The sequence below is a fragment of the Lissotriton helveticus genome, chromosome 5_1 (genome assembly GCF_964261635.1).
Source record: "Lissotriton helveticus chromosome 5_1, aLisHel1.1, whole genome shotgun sequence".
NCBI lineage: Eukaryota > Metazoa > Chordata > Amphibia > Caudata > Salamandridae > Lissotriton > Lissotriton helveticus.
The window spans coordinates 1,047,570,750-1,047,594,454 of NC_136065.1; the positions used below are offsets into that span (position 1 = coordinate 1,047,570,750).

Here is a 23,705-nt window from a genome sequence, read left to right on the forward strand (position 1 = left end):
GCACAGTCAAGTTTCAGTTCCCAGTGAAGTACATAGATAGCAGCTGCCCTTGTAGTGGACCACACAGTTCAGATAAGAACTGCGAAATTTGTAACCGTTTTTGTCCCACTGTACGATCAAGCCCTGCTTTGACCCACTCTTCTCTAATATGGTTTTGTGTGACTTAATTATATAGCAGTTTCACTTTTACTTTAGTATCGGGTTCTAGTTTGTCTAGTGGAACCCCTCGATATGCATGAAACCCAGTCACATGGCAAATTCCGAGGCTCCATTCTGTTACAAGCACATTAAAACAAAGAACAGTTTGGAGTGCTAGAAGAATGGATAAAAATCAAGCTCCATCAATACACTGGTCGTATCCAGTCTCAACGTCTGTGCCAATGGTTCCATATATATATTAAATAAAAGATTTGAGATCGGACACCCCTGCCTGGTTCCTCTCTGGATATTGAAGCTCGGCGTAAGGAGTCCATTCAGCAGAATTCGAGCGGAGGCACCCTGGTAACAGTTCTGCAAGGTTTGTATAAAAATTGGGCCAAACCCCATAGACCTCAGCACCTCCCAGAGATACACCCAGCAGACTCTGTCAAAAGCCTTGGCCACGTCTAAAGCGACAACGGCCAAGGGTTCTGTCCTCTGAATGGCCAGATCTATATTACCAATCAAGAGCTTCGACTGTTCTTGAATGTATCTCCCTGCGACAAACCCTTTCTGATCCGGATGTTTTAACCTCAGGATCAGTTTTGCCAATCTCCCTGCCAAAATGCCCATAAAGATCTTATAATCGACATTCAGCAGGGAGATTGGACGATAGGAGTCTGCCTTTTTCGGGTCTTTGCCAGTTTTTAAAATCAAAACTATTGTTGCCTCCTTCCAGGTATTAGGAACCTTCCCAGTTAGGCTGTAAACTGAGTTAAAGGTGACCCCCAGTGGTCTATCAACTCCTCTTTAAGGAGTTTATAGATTTCGCTTGGGAGTGAATCCGAGCCTGCAGCTTTTTTGTTCTTTGATTTTTTAATCTGATCTGCTATCTCCTCTAACATAAAGGGAGCCTCTAACTTGTTCTTACTTTCTTCTGAGAGCACGGGGAGATGTTTATTCCTAAGAAATGACTGGATAGAGCTTGATAAAGGAGCCAGATCCTCTCTACACAGTTCTGAGAAAATAGAGAGGAGACAGGACTGCATATCCTCGATCTTACTGGAGATTTCCCAGCTAGCATTAATAGTAAGTTCTTTTATATCATTCCTAGGGCGATCGGTTCTGGCTTTCCATGCCAAAAGGGCGCTAGCCTTCTCCCCGTATTCATAGTTCTGCATCATTCTGGATTTCCACTGCACCCTACACTTGGCTTCTAACTTCCCTCTGTACTCTGATCTTACCTCTTCCAGATTCTTCAAGACCTGAGTGAGTTGCTCCGAGTCCCTATTGCTAATGCCATCTCTTTCTTTCTCCAGGCTACTTAACCTCCCTTCAATCCCCTTTAGTGCCTCAGCTTCGATCTTATTCTTATAGCAGATTATTCCATGGAGTTTCCCCCAAAGCCAGGCCTTATATGTGTCCCATACTACGTCCGGTGTTGTGGAACCTGAATTAAAAGAAAAAAATTCCAGAGAGGGAGCCTGTACTGCTACAACCACCTCGGGATCTAAAAGCTTCGCCCTATTAAGGGTCCATCTCAATGATTGCCGCTGTACCTCCTTACTCTGATATACAAATTGCAGAGGTGCGTGATCAGAGAGGTGACTCGGAAGAACTAATGCCTCCCCTAGGTTGGCCATTGACATTCTGTCCAAGAGAACGTAATCGATCCTAGAGGAGTGGCCGTACTTCTTGCTGTAAAAAGTAAAGCCCTGCTGATCTCCTTTTTGTGCCCTCCATAGATCGATCAGATCCATATCATGGATCATATTAAGTAGTGCCCGACGTACCTTGACTGCCCCTTTATAATGACTCAGATTAGATCTATCTTTCAGAGGGTCTAACAGCACATTGAAATCTCCCCGATGACATAGGGTGGAGGTTCCAACATCAGTGCTGATTGTAATTTATAAATATAAGTTGGATCGTCCATATTGGGTCCGTAGAAAGAGGCACAAATCATGTCAAAATTTTCAAATGCCAATTGGACTGTCAAGCACCTACATGAGGCGTCTGATTGTGTTTTTTTATATTACAGGGAGTAACTTGTTTAATTAATATAGCCACCCCTCTATTTTGAGATGTCTGGTGCGAAGCGCTAAAGCTCTTAACCCAAGGGACCTTAGAGAAGATTAAGGTACTTTCCTCATAACTCAGGTGTGTCTCTTGCAACATGCATATTTGTGCAGTTGAAAGTTCTAAGTATTTAAGGATTAGCCTCTGTTTCCGGGGACACCTTAACCCGTTAACATTCCAGGAGGTAAAGATGGTTTTGCAGCGTGAATCTTTCTGGATTCACTATGCTGTGCATATTCCGCAATCTGGTGGTTGGGTCCGGAATCGTAGTCTCTTTTCTCTTTTTCTTTTTTTTTTTTTTTTGTCGTAGCCCAGGTGGGCGTCGACGTCCCACCATTTGGTGTACCTTCGGTGACGGCGGCGGCGGAAGCTACCACCCTTGGGCGCCATCTTCAGATTCTTTTGTCCGCCGTAGGGTCTGGATCGTCGCGTGAAGCTCCAGAAGTTTTGGAGGAGGAAAGAAGAAAATACAGCAAATATTCACAGGTGAAGACCTAAGAACTTCGACAGAAGAGGACCTTTAGAGAGGAGACGACGAAGAAAGGAGAGAACTTCGAAATCTTCGACCTCCTGGAAGGAATGCGCACACAGGGGGCCCCCTGAGCGCAGGGATGTACAAGACGCCGTTTAAATTCTGCAAGAACTGCCACCACAAGTTCGCACAGAAGGACCAGCACCCAGTCTGCAACCTCTGCCTGCCAATCGACCACGAGAGCAGAGACTGCAACGCCTGCTCCGTCTTCAAGCCGAAGACACTCCGAATTCGGGAAGGACAGAGGACGGCTCACCACACGATGCAGGGCAAGGGCCAAGCCCCGACGCTTTATGAACTTGGCCTCTCCACCGACGATGAGGACAACATCGCCGAAGGACCAGATGACTTCACGGTCGCTGAGACCGATAAGAATACGCCTGATAAGGTAGGAGAGTCTACGACCCCGAAAACTCCCACAGGGCCTCGAAAACCTGAGGCAGACTCTCGAAGGTCAGAGCCCAGAGCCTCGAACGGAGCACCGGCGCCGAGCAAATCAACGACCGAAGCTGCATCCTCCGAAAAAGAGCCCAGCGGATCCTCCGAGAAGGACTCCCGGAGGCAGAAGACCAGCGAAAAGCAAAGGTCATCGAAGCAAGCCCCCGAAAAAGGGCCTTCGACTTCGACGTCGAAAGAAAAAGAGCCGAAGAAAGCTTCGACGACGACGCCGAAAAGGGCGGCCGAAACGCTCGACGACTAGCAGGCCGCAGAAATGCAGAGAAAGAAGAGAAGGCTCGAGGCCGAAATGGAGAACATCCTTCAGAGAAAGAAGGACTTCAACGAAAAAATGAAAAGTTACAAGATTCCCCCGAAGCCGTCACCGGCCGTCGCTGAGGTACAGGAGCTCGAAGAGTTCGACGTCGAAGAGCCGCCGAAAACTCCGGAACCTTCGGAGCACGAAGAGGAGGAGGACCTCTACTACACAGAGGGGGATTACGGGGAACAGCAGTCAAGCTACGGTTCAGGTTCCTCGACGGCCCAAGACCAGGAATGGCAGGACATCGAGGCCGAAAACCCAGAGGAGGTGGTGGAAACATACCCCTCGAGGCCTTCGCCACCGGATGACATTGGGGCATACAATGAGGTGGTAAGAAAGGCGGCATCAGCTTATGGAATTAAGCTGGAAGAGGAGAAGCCAAAAGCAGACTTCCTGCTCGAGACATTGCTTCCCATACAGACAAGGAGCCAGTTCCTGCCCATGCTCAAGAGTATCACAGACCAGGGAAAGGAGGCCTTCAAGGACCCGGCTACATGAAGATCTGTAACGCCGAGGACCGAGAAGAAATACAAATTCTCCTCCGAAGACCCAGCTTACATCAAGGGATCCGTCACAGCAGATTCTATCATCGCTGCAACGGCCAGAAAAAGGGCAAACGTCCCAACAACGTCCGGACCCCCACCTGACAAAGAAAGCAGGAGGATGGATCTAACTGGCAGGAAGATTGAGAGGAACGCTGTAACGCACTGGCGGATGGCGAATTCCAACGCCCTCCTGAATAGGCATCAATACCAGCACTGGGAGGAGATGGGACAGTTGCTCAAGCACCTCCGGGAACAATACCGTGACAGAGCAGCACACCTGGTAGAGGAAGGGAAGAGCATCGCCAACTCATGCCTGAAGACAGCCTTGGATGGGGCAGAAACATCCAGCAGACTGATGGCTATAGGCATCACAGAAAGAAGGCAAGCATGGCTCAGGATCTCAGGATTCAAGGCTGAAGTCCAGAACAACATCCTGAACACACCCTTCAGCGGTGAAACATTGTTCGGAGCCCCAGTTGATGATAAGCTCACCCAACTGAAGAAGGACAACGAGACGGCAAGGTCCATGGGAGCCCTGCAGTTCAGAGGGATGAGAAGGGGCACTCCTTCACGGAGGCCGAACGGCAGAGGTGGAAGCCAGCGAGGAGATTCTCACCAGAGTTTCCACCAGGGGCAACAGAGTGACAGCCAAGGCCACCAGGGGCAGCAGAGACAAAACTGGAACTACCAAGGCAGGGGCCAGTCCTTTCGGTCGAGAGGAAATGGACGGGGCCAGAGAAGAAGAGGCGGTGAACAGCCCCCCTCTAAGTGACTTCACACGAGAGAAGGCGCTCCACCACCCACACCCTCCGGGGGAGGAGCACGGAAAAACAAAGAGGAGAGGGCTACACGGACAAGACACAAAGGAACATGCAACTCCGGTAGGAGGAAGATTGAGATTTTTTCTCCAAGAGTGGAGACAAATAACAGACAAGTTGGATACTCAATATTATGCAGTTCGGGTACTGCATAGAGTTGGAAAAAAGGCCACCAAACAGAAAACCAAAGAAAAGACAGCACTCAGGAAGAGAGCTGCAACTACTGCAAGAGGAAGCCCAAGAACTCCTCCTCAAAGCGGCCATAGAAAGGGTCCCCTTCAAAGAACGGAACATGGGAGTGTACTCAAACTACTTCCTAGTGCCAAAGGTGGACGAAAGCCTAAGACCCATCCTGGACCTACGGTTCCTAAACAAATACGTCAAAACGCTAAAATTCAAAATGACGTCCCTACAAGAGGTCATTCCTCAGATAAAAGCAGGGGACTTCTTGTCCACCATAGACCTCAAAGATGCATACCTGCACATCCCCATGAACAGGCAGCACAAGCACATGCTAAGGTTCACAGTAAACAAGGATCACTGCCAATTCACGACCCTAGCTTTCACACCCAAGGAGAAAGGGGATACACGTGTACCCCTACCTCGACGACTGGCTGGTGAAGGCAAACTGCTACAGGACACGCAAAGAGCATGCAGAACAGGTGACAAGAACGCTAGCAAACCTGGGGTTCTCCATACACTGGGGCAAAAGCTCGATGGAACCAGAGCAAGTGAAGATCTTCCTGGGAGCCCAGATCGACACCATACAATGCAGAGTCTTACCGAGCGAAAAAGAGAACGCCCAGCCTACTGAGGGAGAAACGTCACTACCAGAAGGGGCGATCTCTGACAGTGAGGACTGTGAGCAAGATCTTGGGGATGATGGCATCATGCATTCACCTGGTCCCCAATGTACGCCTACAAATGAGACCACTCCAAGAGTGGCTGCAACAACAATGGTCACAAGCTACAGGAAGTTGGGAGGATCTAGTGGTTGTAACGCACAGGGTGCAGGAAGAGATAAGGTGGTGGACCAAGGAGAGAATAACAGAAGGGAAACCTCTAACACCACCGGACTCAACAGTGACCATCACCACAGACGCATCCCAGAAGGGGTGGGGCGCACACATGAACAGGCTCAGAGTGAGGGGTCTGTGGAGCCCTACAGATGCAGTCAGGCACATCGCCTACCTGGAACTGAAAACTGTGTTGCTAGCCCTCAAGGCCTTTCAGAAACACCTACACAACCGGAAGGTGCTAATACAAACAGACAACACCACAACGATGTTTTACATAAACAAACAGGGGGGAACTCCATCGTTCCCGCTGTCAAACTTGGCACAGGAGATCTGGAAATGGGCCATACCACTAAAAATAGACCTGCTAACCATACACCTGCCAGGGAAGGACAATGTAGAAGCGGATTCGCTCAGCAGGCAGACTTCAGCATCCCACGAGTGGGAACTCAACAGTCCGGAAACAGAGAGTCTATTCAGGAAGTGGGGCACCCCAACAATAGACCTATTTGCAACACACCGGAATGCAAAATGCCAATACTTTGCATCCAGGCAACCAGAGGCACGGTCCCAGGGGAATGCCCTATGGATAAGCTGCTCAAAAACATTTGCCTACGCTTTTCCCCCGATACCACTGATCCCCAGGGTTCTCAACAAATGCATGAAGAGCAACATGACGCTCATCCTTGTAGCACCACAATGGGCCAGACAGACGTGGTATTCTCCGATAATGGAGATGGCGCAGGGGCCCCCCCACAAGTTCTCAAAAAGAAGAGACCTACTCTCCATGGAAAACGGAGGAATTCTACACCCAGAGCCAGAGAGCCTCAACCTCTCAGCCTGGCTCCTGAGTACTTAGAATTTGCACACCTGAAACTACCAGAGAGCACCCTGCGGGTGCTGCGAGAGGCAAGAAGGCCCAGCACACGCAAGTGCTATGGGGAAAAGTGGAAAAGATTCACTCAATGGTGTTGCAAGAAACGGCTCCAAAGGAGACTGACCAAGGAGTCCACGGTGCTAAGGTACCTCACACACCTAATCAAGGCAAAGCTAAGCTCATCCTCACTGAGAGTGCACCTAGCAGCGATTGTGGCATACACAAGAGGAGAAACATTTAAAAGAATAGCCCCGCCAAAGAGAATGCCGCCACCGGCCTGGAACCTAAATGTGGTCCTGACGGAGCTCATGAAAGCACCTTTCGAACCCATCCACAAAGCATCACTGCAAATGTTGACAATGAAGACGGCCTTCCTGGTGGCAATCACCTCACTACGAAGGGTGAGCGAACTGCAGGCACTCACACTGCAGGAACCCTACATCCAGATACACAGTGACAGGGTCGTGATGAGAACTGACCCACACTTCATGACAAAGGTGGTGTCAAGGTTCCACATGAATCAGAGTATTCAGATCCCTAGCTTCTTCCAAAACCCCACTACAAGCGCTGAGAGGTCGCTCCACACCCTAGACGCAAGAAGGGCTGTGATGCACTACATTGAAAGAACGAAGGAACACAGGAAGACGAAACAGTTCTTCGTTTCTTCGCTAACAGTTACATGGGCAAACCAGTTACTAAAAACACCATACCCCGATGGATCGCACAGACAATTCAGTTCTGCCACAAGCAAGTTGGCCAGGAGCTAACAGGAGGGGCACAAGCCCACTCCACCAGGAAGAAAGGAGCAACAATTGCCTTTCTGGCCAACACACCGATTCAGGACATATGCCTGGCGGCAACATGGGCTTCAGTGCACACTTTCACGAAGCACTACTGCGTGGATGTACAGATGAACAAGGAAGCACAAGTAGGACAAAAAGTACTTCAACATATTTTTAACAACCAACGCTCATCTTCCACCCAACCGCCACAAAAGTAACGAAAACCGCTACAAAATCTATGCACAGCATAGTGAATCCAGAAAGATTCACGCTGCAAAACGAATAGTTTCTTACCTGTCGGTGTAGTTTTGCAGCTTGAAGATCTTTCTGGATTCACTAGCGAACCCACCCGCCTCCACCAGAAAGATGAGGCTGGAAAAGAGGGTGGAAAAACATGGAAAAGAAAGCAAGTTGGAACAATTACAAGATACGTGGAAAGACTAACGTTGAAAAAACGATTAACAAACATAGCCATGGATTCACTACAAAGACAAAAAAGGAAAAGAGACAGAAAAAAGAATCCGAAGATGGCGCCCAAGGGTGGTAGCTTCCGCCGGAAGCATGCCGACGTCACCGAAGGTACACCAAATGGTGGGACGTCGACGCCCACCTGGGCTATGAAAAAAAAAAAGAGAAAAGAGACTACGATTCCGGACCCAACCACCAGATTGCGGAATATGCACAGCATAGTGAATCCAGAAAGATCTTCAAGCTGCAAAACTACACCTACAGGTAAGAAACTATTCGTTTTTCTATCCCTCAGGGCCATGCCAGCCATCGTCCGCATGTTCTGCCTGAAAGATGCGGCGCCCCTTCATGGCAGAAAAGACTATACATAAGGCTGAGATGAGGTCGAATTTTTTTTCTTTTTTCCCACTGCTCCCCACCCACGTGCCCCCCTGCCTCCCCCAACCCACTTCCCTGTGACCCCATGCCCCCCAACCCTTGAGGAACCCGCCCTTCTAATAGGCAAAAGCCTATTTAGCCCTCTTCCCCCCATGGAGTATCAATAACATTCCCGTTTTTTATTTTTGCTGAATTCCTGCTAATTACATGCCGTAAGTGTAAAAAAGACCCTCTAAGTCTGCTTCCCCCCTTGTCCGTCTCTGATCTTCGCAATAAGAGCATCCGCCTCTTCCCCAGTTTTGATCTGGTGCATGTGGTTATTCCACATCACCTTTAACCGTGTTGGAAATTTCAACTGTGCCTTGGCCCCTATGCTGTTTAACTCCTCCAACCTTTTCCCCCAACTCCCACTGCCATGCTGCAGTTATGTGTGATATATCTGATCTTATTTGAAAAGTAAAGGGATTAGAGCTGTTGAAGTATATGGAGCCTTCTTTCAGGGCGGAAGACAAAATCCGCTCTTTTATGGAATATGTTAAAAGGTTCACCAGGATCTTCCTGGGTTTCTGTTTTGCGAGATTTCTTCTGAAGGGATCGCGATGTACCCTCTGTATATCGCGCAGCAAATCGACCTCTGGTGTGTCTTTTAACACTGTTCCCTTCAATAAGGATATTACAAAACCCTTAATGTCCCCTCCGTCCAGGGCTTCAGGCACATTCAGGAGTCTCAAGTTGTTCCGGCGTGAGTAATTCTCCAAACGCTCAATATCCTCTTTCAGTTCTTTGTTCTGAGCAGACAGCTTAGTGACCTCTGCTTCGGTAGTACCCATAGATTCCTTGATCTTAGGGATTTCTGACTCAATTACCTCGGTTCTGAGGGTGACCTCATCCAGTCTCTTGGCCAACTCATCACACGATGCCTTAATTTCTGCATGATTAGCCTCAGAAATTGAGAATCTGTTGGTCATTTCTGCTTGATTGGTTTCCGATACTGTAAACCTACTGGTAATCTGATCCTTCATAGCTAGTAATATGTCTGCCAATGTGCGTGAGGTTGCATCTGATTTATCTATAGTGATCCCTGCGCCGGCACTGTCAGATGAGGCAGGATGGTATGCTTGTACTAATTGCGCTGTGTTCAATGCGTCGGGGCTTTTGGCCTTTACTGTAGGGTCCAATTGGCTGTCTCCTGATCCATCCCCCCCTAACGCCGAATACCTATTTACCAGGCCAATATCTGAATGCACTACAACTACTGCCTCTACCGGGACTGGGAGCTTATCCACACTCCCCTCTTTGACAGAGCTCATGGGAGTCACTATTGCGTTTCCCTGTAATGGTAATGGAACCCCCATTGCATTTACTTCCACAGTAGCCAAGGCGGGCTGGGTAAACTGAATGGGCTGAGTGGGCTGGGTGAGCTGGGCAGGCTGAGCCGGCAAGGGAGACCAGCTGGTAGCTGAGGTGGTAGTGGTAGTAGTAGACATTACTTTATAGTAGGTTTTAAGTGAGGGGGTAACTTTTATGCTGGCATCAGCTGCTTTAACGCCTTTACTTTTGCCCTTACTTTTTATATTTTTCACACTCAAATATTCTTTTGAGGTGTTCAGCTGATGAAAGTCATTAAGAAAGCCATTGCCTGCCAACTTTACGAGATCAAGAGCAATGCCCACCTAAGGACTTGGCACAGTCAAGTTTCAGTTCCCAGTGAAGTACATGGATAGCAGCTGCCCTTGTAGTGGACCACACAGTTCAGATCAGAACTGCGAAATTTGTAACCGTTTTTGTCCCACTGTACGATCAAGCCCTGCTTTGACCCACTCTTCTCTCATATGGTTTTGTGTGACTTAATTATGTAGCAGTTTCACTTTTACTTTAGTATCGGGTTCTAGTTTGTCCAGTTGAACCCCTCGATATGCATGAAACCCAGTCACATGGCAAATTCCGAGGCTCCATTCTGTTACAAGCACATTAAAACAAAGAACAGTTTGGAGTGCTAGAAGAATGGATAAAAATCAAGCTCCATCAATACACTGGTCGTATCCAGCTCTACCTGAAGGTTTCCTCAGACAGAATACTGACCACCAGGAGAACTGACTTCACAATCCAAGCTAGCTTTTTCAAAGCCTGAAGTTCAAACTCTTGACTAAGTTTGTCCTGATTTTGAATGAAAACCGACATCTGGGAGAGTGACTCTCAGAAATAACTAGTCTGCATCATTCCTCAACTCTTACAGCAGCAAATTCCAGTTCCTTTTGTTTAAACATAAACCTTTCCACCAGCTTCAACATGCTCATGGGCAAAATATCCAGATAGAATTGCACCAGTTATTTCTATGATAATGGTTTATATTAACTATTCAAGTGAGATTAAGAAATATTCTGAACTTAATTTCAGAGCAACCATTCAAACCTGCTCCTTTCTTTGGTGGACATGTATCTTTTTTGTACTAGGTATATACTTGATTCCCCCGAGAAGTGTTCCAAGTACAGCCCCGTTGCTCATCCAAAGGCTTGACTAAATGGACAGGATGACACCTGGGCTGCAGGAATTCATATGGCGCTCTTTACCTATCTGCATAACTATTCTCTTACAGGCCTAGCAGCCTTAAATCTCAGACACACAGTTTTGCCTCACAAGCAAACTTAATATCTGAGAGTGCCAAAGATACACATTCAGCTATGACATTCCCAGGTTTAAAATCAGGAAGTCCAAAAATGAGAACAGAAGACTAAAGTGTAAGCAACCTAAGCTTCCCAAGATCTGTAAATCCATACTAACATATTTGTCAGACTTCTTCACTTTTCTACAATTCCAGCTCAAAAGGGAATTCTCACAAGTTACTCCTGTCCAACTCTACATCACCTCCAAATTGGTGACTTCTAATTCTCTCTCTTCTTATACAAAACTCATTTGATTTATGGCAATGCTTGCCATATCATGCCCTTGCAGATATGAAAGAGCTAGCCAAAGAGCAGCTCATCAATTGTAAGAAAACCAGAACTTTAGCTCTGTCCATAAGATGTCATGCTTGCAGCTGTGCTTTTTCTGTGTACAAAGATTTCTAGTACAATATGTTCATGTAACAATTTTCCCCTTCTACAGAAGATACCATTTAGCAGGGAGCAGTAACAATGGTCTATGTCCTTACTTATAAGCACATTAGAGAAATCCCTTTAGTCACATTCACCCTTGAACATTCATACTCAACTCCTCTCTTTAAGGAAAGGACCATTCACTCTTTAAAATGTTGCTAGCCCCTCTATTTATTCAGATACATTTTTGTTTTTGTTTTGCTGTAATGTAAATAAAATCACATTACAATTAAAACATTATTTTAAACCATCCAATTTCTCACAAACATTTTTCAATCATATTTGTTTACTTAGTGCACCAATGTTATTTTAATCAAACACACACCCTAAAAATTGTATCCTCAATTGTCATAGCACAAATGTCATAAATAATACACATTATCTACTTAGTTGTCAATTACATCCTCAATTTTCATAACACAAAATACATGAACAATACAAATTATCTCCTAAATTGTCAACGCTGTGTTTGTGGGAAAAACTGGTTCACCCCACCTTCTTCAGGTCTTAAACTAAACAGTTGTACGTCCTGAAGAAGGTGGGGTGAACCAGTTTTTTTTTTTTACAAAACAAAAATGTCTCTGAAAAATGAAGACTTTTATATAATAAGTGTCTAGCATTAAAATAGAGGGGCTAGCGCAATTTTAAAGGGTGAATGGTCCTTTCCTTAAAGAGAAGAGAGGAGATGAGTATGAGTGTTCAAGGGTGATAGTAACAAAATAGATTTCTCTATTGTGCTTATTTGTTGCCCCATCCCTTTTAACTTAAAGGGTACCTCTCCCAATTTGGTGAGTATGTGTTTACTTACCATTTCTATTTCTTCCACATGCCCCTTTGGTTTTCATACAGCTCAGTCATTTAATTATTGTGTAGTGAGGGTGGCAATTGATGCTAAGTAGCCATTGTTTTGCGATGCAGTTTTGTAGCAAAACTAGGACTTTATTCATCCCTCACCCACCACAATCTGGGCCACTGTCTCAAATGTGTATGTAGTGTCTTGAAAGGAAAACGCTATCTTTCCCTAATTATCAGGTAGTAAAAGTCACCGAAGTGGGTGAAAGTTATGCAAATTTTATTAGCCAATAGGCACCTATAATACAGGACTAGTGGGCTATGAAGGTCATCGAAAAGAGTAATTCTGCAACCCGCCTCCTGATCCATCTCCCTTAGCTTGCACCTAGAGCCTCAGAAACACCTCTGGCCCTGAAAGTTGGGGTGTACCACAGGAATCTCTCTAGTTTTGCTATCTTATCTTTACATAGATTTTTACAATTTCAATTGGTCCTTGTCCAACTCCTAATAACCTGAAATATCATACATTTTTCATTTAGCTTGGTAGCTGTTGGTGTTGAGGATGGGAAACTGTGATGGATGAGGAATTGCATGAGAAGGCCAATTGAACCTAGTACTTGTAGGCTCATGCATGCATTGTTCTGATTGCTTTATAGATGTGGTTATTAAAACATAATATACAAAAAGATGTCTAGTTAGTGGTGCTGGCTCACTCCTTGGAAATAAATAGAATAAGGGTTAAGGAATGCAAGTAATGACAAACGTCACTTTTCTGAATTAAACTATTTTTACTCATAATGTTGAAGAAGGAAACGCAACGCTTTAAAAAAAAATGAATTAAACAGTTTTCCTTGCCCATCTATTTACAGAAAGCAAAAGGTGATGTGAAGCAAAGGGGGAGGCACGATCCATATGCATATGTTCCTTTGAATAAGGCCAAACTTAACCGAAGGTACTTTTTTGTTCTAAATTCATGAGTGATGTTGTATGCTTGACTAATGGGCTCCAGTTAAGCAGTCGTCATTAATTCTTATGTCATACCAACATTATTTGCTTTCAATATGAGCGATATAACAGTTAACATGTTTGTTATAGTCTTTGTGAGAAAGTGTATTCTTGCCTCATTACTTCCCTCCCATTACCCATTCCCTTTAGCTTTTTTATTTTGGTCTGTCTGGTTTTAAAATCTCTGCCATGAATCTGCCTCATAATTGACTCTTACTCATTGTAAGCTTCTTGCAAAATGGTATTGAGTGGTAACTCCACTGTTGTGTAGCTAGGCAAGAGGCTTTTTGCTGGCTATATATGAACACTTGCATAGGTCTGTACACAAGTGTGCCACCTAAGGAAATGGGACTACTGTGTAATCAATCAATCAGTAGATTTCTAGAGCGCTTCTTGTCACCCTTGAGGGAATACAGGCATAACCCAGCCCAGTATCTGCACACAGGAAACTTGTCACAGATGGGACCTCGAATAAATTGTTTTGATGGATTCTTCTAACCACAGATTCCTCACATTTAGAATGTCCCCTGGCCCCAATCTGAAACCGGAGTATTTCCTTAGTAGGGCTCCCATGTGATGACAGGTGGCATTGTATGGCTCCACATATGCTTCCAATTTTCCCGTACATGATGAAACGGATCAACAGATAAGCTCTCCGCTGTGCGCTGACTCCTGTTCCTTTTAATCTATGCCTTCTGAGGCTGATCTGGAGCTCCCTGCCGGACTTTTGTTGTTCTTTTGTCAACTTCAAAACTTGCAATCGAAGTGCTACGGAGTAATTTCCCCTCCCAACACTGCAGGCTTCAAATTATGCTGAAATGGCACAGAGCAGATGATGACTCCGGACCGATGTCTGATGTGCCTTTTGGTCCCTGGGCACTGGTTATGACTCTCTCGAGCGATATGTGCACCAAAGGTGACCTGGGATGCAGTTTTACTTCACTGAACATAATAGGTTGCAGCCGAAACTCTGGTCTTACTCGCGCTCCAAGTCACCGGCCTGGTAGGGAGGCTGTTCCCTCTAAAAGTCTACTTCCTGCTCAAAGTCTTCGGGTAAGTTGGAGTCGAAGCCCAAATGAAAACATTAAAAGACTTGGTGGAACTAGATGCCAATCTAGCTAAAAAGAGAAAGTGCAAGGTTGTCAAGATAAACATCACACTCACTCAAACTCTCCATTTTTGGAATTGGTTCTACCTTGTCTCCCAAGTTATTAGTGCCTTCATCAATCCTGAAGCAGATAGCGGCTTTCAAGGAGGCCATGCTGCAAATCTTTAGTGCAATTTTGGCCCACACTGGTGCCCCTTTGGCCCCATGGAGCCACAGGGCTCTGCAGCCAGATTACCTTCAGGGGAGCTTCCTCTGATGCAATCTGTTCCTTTGGAACATATTACGGGATCCGTACCGACTTGGGTACAGACTTCCATGCCTCTCCAAGATCCATGCGTGTTCCCGCAGCATCTACATCGATTTCACCCACACCAATGGATAATCGTTGTGCTGACAACGATGTTAGACTCAGAACTGATGTCATTCCAGCCCCAGCCCACTGACTGTCGCACTAGAAGATCATGAAAGTGAGATTATTCTGTCGCAATGCAACTATTAACAGAGTCCCATTCTCTTTTTGGCCTTGACCCTATATAAGAGACACACAAGGTCCCAGAGGACATTGATAAGGGTGATGGTGTATTCTCCCCTCACTATACTGGTGTTGAATTTTACTCTGATTTACAAAATGTTTGTGGATAAGATATCTCCCATGAAAAAAAGTTTGCTCGCCAATGGGGATACCAGTGGAAGAAAGTACCTTTGTTGCAGCAGTGGTCTGGTGTGCAGTTGAGGTGCTAGATGTGCAGTTGCTCTCCACTCAGACAAAAACAAATGTTCGGACAGAAATCCTCCAACCAGAGCCAATAATGTCCTAAAATTTAATGAGGCCCTTAACGGACAGCTTAGTGGCTACAGGGTCCAAGCCTTGTTCTTTCTCTCCTCGCAAGTAGGCTATAACTCAACCTGCACCTGGAGGCCTGCCTTCTATCTAAGTATCCTACACCGTAGACTCTAACTAGTAAGGTCAATCTCCATTCCTTCCTGACAACTCCTTCAGATAGGGAATGCAAAAGGATTCACACTTAGCAAATGGTAATTCTAAACCTTCTCAAGCAGTGGTACAGCAGACAGTCAATTCCTTTTTGGGTTGCGTACCTAGCATCCGCACACACTGCACTAGGCAACGGGGTAAACAGTCTTCCATTTTCTTCATTTCTTCTATCTTGCTTCAAAGGCTACTAAGCTGCTTAATTTGTCCTCAGTGGCTCATGTTATGCAAGGTGGCGACAGGAGTCAACATTTCATCCCCAGCTGGAGATCACTTACATCAGACAAATGTGTCTTGCAGATCATTCAGAAGGGCTACGTCCTGCCCTTAATTTCCTCCCTGCCCCAACTCCCTCCATCCACATAGTGATTTTCGGAGGAGCAATCGTCAATATTTATGCACGAGGTAAATCTTACTCATCAGTAGTGCAATGGAATGGGTTTCAGACTTTGAGAAAGGCGAGGGATGCTATGCACGCTACTTCCTCTTTAGCTATTTTAGACTGCCACCCATTTAATGATTGTCTTTAGAAGGACAAAGCCAGAATGCTCATGCTGGCTCACACAGTCTGCTCTGGACCCAGGAGACTGGATAATGTCACTGCACTTGCATGACTCTTATATCCAAGTAACCATCCTGCAGTCCCACAGGTGTTAGCTGCAGTTCCAGATGAATCAAGAACATTTTCAAGTTGCTATGTATCACTTTGGCCTTATCACAGCCCCTCAGGTTTTCATGAAAGTGATGGAGGTGGTCATGGCCCATCAGGAGTAAATGGATTCCTATACCTCAATGACTGACTACTAAAGGGAGGCTCGATGCAGTCAGTAGTGAACCACCTTCAAACAATGGCTTAACTCCTTACATTGCTGGGCGTCACAATCATTGAGCCAATGCCTCACCTGACCCCACTCAAAGACTTCCATTCTGTGGGTTTTGTTTCATGGCATGGTGGCATGCAAGGCCTTTCCTCCACCATAGCAAGACTGGAACATTTTGAGTATAATCCTGATCTTTCAGGACCAGTTCTGTATCTTTATGAGGATGGTTCTGAGACTTCCCAAACCTGTTGGGCCCCATGCAACCTCCACGCCCACAACTCCAAGTGGCACATGCTGGCCCTGGACTGAAACCTCAAGTCTCAATGGGCTCAGCATCAGAGCTGCCTCAATTCAGGTGTCAAGGGAAACAGTCGAAGTTCTGAAGTGGGGGGCTGGTCGATGCTGCCCCCTTAGCATTTGTCCTCCAATCAGGTTTCTGCTTCAAGTGCACCTCCTGTCTCAGTAGCAGGGCGGGGTAGAATATTCAAATCTCCTTAACTTACACCTTCATGTGTGGAAATTCAATGTCAGAAGCTAAATGTATTGGAATTGCCGACAGGTGGTGGATGTTATTCTTGCTGCCAGATACCCTTACATGATGTCCATCTACACTGGGAACTGGGACAAATTAGAAGCCTGGTGTGATCCCTGAGACACCAAATAATTACAAGCCAGATTTTCTGATGATCTTCTGTTTCTTCTCTCCTTAGCCCAGCAAGGTTTTTCAGTGGACACAGTGAAAGGCTATTTCTTGGGCCTTTCTATGTTTACTAGACCTACCATCCTTGTTTAAGTCATCGGTGGTGATGTGTTTCATAAAAGGTTTAAAACATATATTTTCTCCCTAACCATTTGTAATCACCCAGTGGGTCCTTAACCTGCTATTGACATTCCTTATGCGTACACCCTTCAAGTCTAGGTGAGGTACCTGCAGTTAGAGTATCCATCAAAAAGGGCATTACCAAAAGGTAAGTCAAATGTTCATTAATGCATGTGCTGGACTTCTAATTTGGGTGGCCTTCTAATTTAGGTAGCATCCAAAAAGGAATATCCCTGTTTCTTTTGTAATTTAATGTGAATCTGTAGTGTTTTGCTGCAAGTCTGTTTTGTTTGACTGTATTTACACTGTAGGTCAGACAGAACTTTCCCCAAATTTAAAATGTCCAGAGAGCAAATAAAATATCTGATAGAGCCTTGCAGCCACAGATTCCTTATCTTGGAATTATCCTCAGACTGGATCCCCCTACAAATTTTTCGTGACTAGTGCCCCTGAGTGCCAGTAGGTGGCGTTGTCCACGTCGGACGTGACATGCGCAGTACCTATATAGGCGCCACTCCAGCGCACTGACGTTAGTTCTTTTCTTTCCTTGCCAATCAGCGCAGATCTGGAGAAGAGCTACCCCAGTCACTTTTTGACTGACTTTTTTTTCTACCATTTTGTATAATATGTTTCAGTCTTTGTCTCCTGGTGTGTTCCTGATGTCCACAAGAAAGGCTGGTTTCAAGCCCTGTGGCTCCTGTCACCAGCAGATGTCTGTGACTGATCCGCACCTAGTCTGCCTTTGGTGCCTCAAGCACGACCATAACGCCAAGACCTGCGTCGATTGTCACGACATGCACCTCAAGCCCTTGAGGGAGTGGTTCGTCAAGCTCCTTGCTGCTCCACGGTCCTGGCATCAGTCCAGGAGCCACTCCAAGCACTACTCATCCTAGTCAGTCGTCCGGGCAAGTCCCACAAATGGACAAAAGTGCAAAAAGTCAAAGAGGTCTTCAACTTGGCCCCGTCCATCGAAGCCATCCGACGAGCAGAGGGAGCGTCTGCAATCAAGGCCTTACTCCTCAGTTGAGTCTGGGCTGTCTCCGCGCCTCCCCGAGTTTCATGAAGCTGGAGTGACCCACACCCAACTTTGTGAATTTTATGAGGCCATGCACCCCATATTTGGGTAGTCTGTCCCTGCTGGAGCTCCCTCGGGCCCCGCGGCCCGGAAGGGGACCCTACTTTGACTTCCACTAGCAGGTTCGCCCCTGGCACCAGTTGGACCCTTTGATCCATGGACCGATCTAGACTGGGCTGGTCGAGCCACCTCAACCTTCCCCTGCTCCACTGCTGATGTCCCCAGTGCTGCCACATCCCTGACTCCGAAATGGAGACGTATGGGTGTTGTCAGACACCCCAGGCCTGAGCCTGTGCCTTATTACTATGGGTTAGTACTTGGGAATGACTGGGAGGGGCCACTGGACACTGATGAATATCGTCCCCTAGATGTCACAGGGGACACCTAGTGTGAGCTTCTGGCAGATGCCGGCGGACTGGATACCTCCTGAGGTATTGGTTCGGTTTCTCCTGCTACCGTGGCTACAGAGGAAGGAGCCTCGTTCGCTATGGTGGTAAGGAGGGCGGCTGAGGTCCTTGAACTTCAGCTTCCCACTATGGCTGTCCACACTAATGTCCACATCTGGACCACTCATAGTCGTCCTACTCGGGGCCTGATCCAAGCTCTGCATAGGAGCGCCTGTGAACTGATTGATTGCCTGCCATCCCCCTGCCCCAGGGGACCCCAGTTTCCTCAAGATTTACTCCACCCTGGAGAGTTTGGTGGTCCAAGCCTCCACTCCCAAACTAAATCCTGGTGCATTCTCTTCCACTTCCCCATATAGGGAATCCAAGAGGCTGGATACCTTGGGAAAAATGATGTTTATTCAATGTGCCAAAGTCACACATGATCCCTTCTCAGACGCTCCCTTTCATTGGAGCTGTTCTGGATACCGTGCAGTGCCTGGCTTATACTCCAGAGTGGCAAGTCCAGGATATTCAGGCTAGGATGCAGATGCCGACGTTTCAGCCTCTATCCTGGATTTTGATGAGACTGATCCTGAGGCTCTGGGACCTCATGGCCTCCTGCATCCTGCTTGTGACACATGCCTGCTGACATATGCAGCTCTGTAGTGGGACCTGAAGTTCCAGTGCGCACAGCATCAGGGGAAGCTCACTGACATGGTCCAGATCTTGGAGGTCACTGCAAAAGATCTGTAGTGGTGGATGATGAGCTGAGATTGGCCCTCACCCTTCCCCAACCAGATCTGACTGTAGTGACAGATGCGTCACTACTGGGCTAGAGAGGCCTTCAGAGAGAGGTGGAGATCAGAGGACTCTCATCGACCTGTTGGAGCTCCGACCGATCCGGTTGGCATTGAAAGCCTTTCTTGCCTCTATCAAAGGAAGGCTAGTGCAGGAATTCCTGACAACACCACTGCCATGTGGTACTGCAACAAACAGGACGTGGTGGGTTCATGGACCCTCTATCAAAAGGCCCAGAGTCTCTGGACGTGGCTGGAACGTCTGGTCATTATCCTGGTGGTTCAACATCTGGTGGCCTCTCTGAACGCCAGAGGGGACAAACACAGCCAAAGATGCCTAGCGGATCACGAGTGGCATCTCTAAATGGAGGCGGTGCAAGGGCACTTTCAGCAGTGGGGAGAACCTTAGTTAGATCTGTTCACCACTGCCGAGAATGCGCAATGTCAGCCTTTCTGACAATACCACCCCTGCCCAGAGTTCTCAAGAAGATCACGAACGACTGGGCCTAAGGCATTCTTGTGACTCAGAGAGTCTAGTATCTTGAGCTGGTGAGCTTGTCCATCGGTTCTCCAATCGGGCTGCCTGTCACACCAGCTGGGGAGGGTTCTCAATCCAAACCTGCCAACACTCCGCCTTGATGCGTGGAGATTGAGCAGTAACAGTTGACAGCTTTTGACCTTCCGCCCGATATCTGTAATGTTATTTTGGCAGCCCGATGTCCCTTCACCAAGACGGTATACGTTGGCTTTTGGAAAAAAATTGTGACATGGTGTGCAGAAAGACTGGTGGAACCCTTATCTGCACCCCTTTCCCAAGATCTTTTGTTTATGCTTAACCTGGCCCAGCTGGACTGTACATTGGGTATGTTGAAGGGTTATTAATCAGCTCTTTCAGCGGCTGCCAGATCAGGCCTTTCTTTTCAAGTCCACTATTGTAAATAGGTTCCTTAAAGGACTTCAGCACGTTTCTTGCAGCTCCCTTCGCTTTACCTCAGTGGGACCTCAATTTGGTTCTTACCTTTCTAATTAGCGCTCCCTTTGAGCTGCTTCAAAAGTGCCCATCTAGGCTCCTCATCATCAAGACAGCCTTACTGGTGGCACTTAATCTGCTGAATGGGTCAGTGAACTTTAATGTTTCTACCTCAGTACATCTCTTTTACCTAGACAAACTAGTGATTCTGACTTGAGCCTCCTTCTTGCTGAAGGTAGTCACCCCGTTCCATGTAGGCCAATCCATCACCTTCCCTACCTTTTGCGCACCACCTCATACATCTAAAGAAGAGGAGAGACTCCACTGGCTGGACCCAACAAAAGCGTTGTCGTTCTACCTTGACCACACATAACCATTCTGGGTGGATGATCAATTCTTCGCGGGGTATGTCGGAGCCCATAAAAAAAGGCAGTGCAGAGATGAACCATCTCCCGATGGAGTGTGTTCTGCATGAAGATCTGCTACACATTAGCCAAGAAGCAACCCCCGGAGGGCTTGTGTGTTAATTCCACCAGTGTAGAGGCTGTAACCACTGTTTAGCACGTAGAGTTCCAGTCCTTGGCATCTGACAGGCTGCAACGTGGGCTTCCCTGTACACGTTCACTAAGCACTACTGCCTAGACAGTCTGATCCATCTGAATGGGCATTTTCCCCGTTTGATCCTGCAGGACTTTTTAGTCTAAAATCTGCTTAGTAGACCCTCCTCCAGGGAGCTATGCTTGGGTATCAATTCTAAGGTAAGGAATGTGTGACATCTGATAGAGACTACTAGCCGCAGATTCCTTAACATAGAATTATCCCCAGGCGTGAGACTGGATCCGGAAACTTTTTGCCCAGCATCCCTACGCATCAGGGCAGACGGCATCTCACGCCTCCGCCCAGGTGTCGCCCATGTACGTGACGTCAGCGAGGTCACAAGTCCCACCCCTGCGCGCTTACGTCCGTTTTTTCCTTTTCCCCGTGCAACGCGGATCTGGTTCACACTCTGGCCTGTTTAAGCCTTTCCCTTTTTTCCCCTCGTGTGTTGTGGGAACAGTGTGCGGATGCCTTCGGGCTTCAAGACTTGTACGTCTTGTGGGCGCTTGATGTCGGCGACGGATCCTCACCTCATTTGCATGTGGTGCTTGGGGGAGGACCGCAGCTCCATTGATTGCGAGGCGTGCCAGCGGTTGAAGCCGAAGCCGCGTTCGGGAACGCTGGATGAAACTTCTTTCGGCTCGCATGTCCAGATCAGCTTCGTCGCCTCGCTCAGCCTCTGCGGAAGGTTCTCGGAGCGGCCGGCATAGTCGTTGCCCTCATCCCTCTCCCGTGCCGCAAGAGCGTCGCTCGCCAATGGGTAAGTGTTGCAGCTTGGCCCCGAGGGCTGATTTCCAGCTGGTTGGGGGCTTGAGCTCTCCACGGGTGATGCGGCCCCGCGTGTCGTCCCCCTATCCACCGTTCCCCGGTGAAGGGGCGTCGAGAGCCCAAATGGAGACATATGCGGCGGCTTTGCAGGCCTCGCTAGCTTCTCATCCTCCTCCACCTCCTGGGACATCTGCGGATCCCTTGCGCCATGCGGGGCCCTCCGCGGCGTCGCCGGTGGCTTTGGCGCCGGCTAGTTCGGATCCAGGCTCGGAGGATGTGGTGCCGTTAGGGTGCGGCTCTTTGGGGTTTCCTCCTGCGAACCACGGCAACCTCTGCTTCGCCGCAAACTCCTGCGGGAGTCCCTGTGGTGTCGCCGGAGGTCGCCGGGGCTCGGGTCGCATCCCGAGTCCTCCTCTGCCCTTTTGAAAGGTGGTGACGTTGTCTGAGGCTGAGGTGGCGCCACTACGGCTCCGGCAGCTGCTGGCCCTGGCGGCACCACAGGGGTCGGCGGACCCCTCTCAACCTGTTTTGAGTCGGGGCTGGAAGGGGACCCTCTCTCCTCTCTGGGGCCTTTTCGTCCATCCACGAAGGCGGCTGCTTCATCGGAGGTAGAGTCGGGCCGGCGGCGTCACAGGGGTCTGATGGCCCCTCTTGTCTCCTCGTGGGTCGAGGCTGGCGGGGGACTCCTTGTGTGTCCCCTGGTCCCTTTCGTCCCTCCATGCAGGCGGATCCCTCGCCGTAGGTCGATTCGGACTTGGCGCCGCCGGGGGAGTAGGTAACTCTCTCTTGTTCCCCCATGGGCCGAGGCTGGCGGGGGACTCCTTATCGCTTTTCGGTGGCTTCTCGTTCCTCTACGCAGGCGGCTGCCTCATTGGAGGTCAGTTGACGACGTTCCGGCACCGCCCTTTGACCACCTCTGCTCCGTCCCGGTCCCCGGCGCCGGGTGAAGAGGTGAAGGCTCGGCCGGTATTTCCTGTGGTGTTGGATGACGACGACGACAATGCCCTGCTCCAGGTTGCGGATTCTACAGCACTTGACGGGCGTCAGTTTGTGGATTCGTCCTCGGGCGTTCCCTCTTCTCCAGAGGTTGCGCACCTCTTGGTGTCATCCTCACCGGAGACGGGGCGCCACGTCGTGGCTCTCTCCCCGGCGTCATCAAAAAATGGCTCCTTGCCGTCGCCTTTGCCCGAGGAACCACAGGTCCCCCCTTTTCGGTGCCTCTTTCTTCCTTTCGGGCCTGGCCCTTGTCCACTCCGGCTGGCTGCGGGGACGGCCGCCTTAGCCTACGGCCGTCGCCCACGGAGGAGCTGCTATCTCCACCACAGCGTTCTACGGAGGCGGGTTCGGCCTTCACTCGCGCTGTTTTCACAGCTGTGGGGATTCTACAGTCTCACACTTGGGGATAATTCTACGTTAAGGAATCTGCGGCTAATAACTTCTCTACCAGATACATCATTACTGAAGGTAATTAACTCGTACTACAAGTCTCTTATCAGATGAACAAGTTACTTACCTTCAGTAACGCCTTATCTGATAGAGAATTTATCTAGCTGCAGATTCCTTACCTGTCCATTGATCCTCCCCGCACTCTACAAACGAATTTTTAGATACAGGGCTGTTCACTTTTCAGGGCTCTAGTTTCACATTCAAGTGGTCTGTGTTCTTTGTGACTGCACTCCTGGCGTGGAAAGACGCGAAAAGAAACAGACGTCGGGGAGCTGGGGTGGAACCTATATAGGCACCACGCACATCACTTAGGCACGGACAATGCCACACGGAGCTGAACAAGGCCACCAACACATGTGCAAGGGTACTGCTTATGAAAAAATTCCAGATCCAGTCTGACACCTCAGAATAATTCTAGGATAAAGAATCTGCGGCTTGATGGTTTCTGACAGATAAGGCATTACTGAAGGTAGGTCACTTTTTCATTTGCTCTCCTACTAGTACTTTTGCAGTTCCATTTCCCTGAGTCCGACCTCGATTAGACCACGGCTTTGAACTATCCATTGGGACAAAGGGGAAACAGGCAGACCTCTGGCTCCAGTCCCACCAAACGGTCGCTTTGAAATTTTGAAGGGAAGGCCAGT

At 48.1% G+C, this 23,705-nt stretch overlaps 1 protein-coding gene across 1 annotated transcript in view; it reads left to right on the forward strand.

Moving 5' to 3' along the window:
- Positions 1 to 23,705, forward strand: part of RRP12 (ribosomal RNA processing 12 homolog) — a 521,209-nt gene that overhangs the window by 475,632 nt on the left and 21,872 nt on the right. The window contains exon 33 of the mRNA XM_078643584.1: positions 13,147 to 13,229. Coding sequence (XP_078499710.1) covers positions 13,147 to 13,229 — 83 coding nt within the window. The remainder of the gene's footprint in view (positions 1 to 13,146; positions 13,230 to 23,705) is intronic.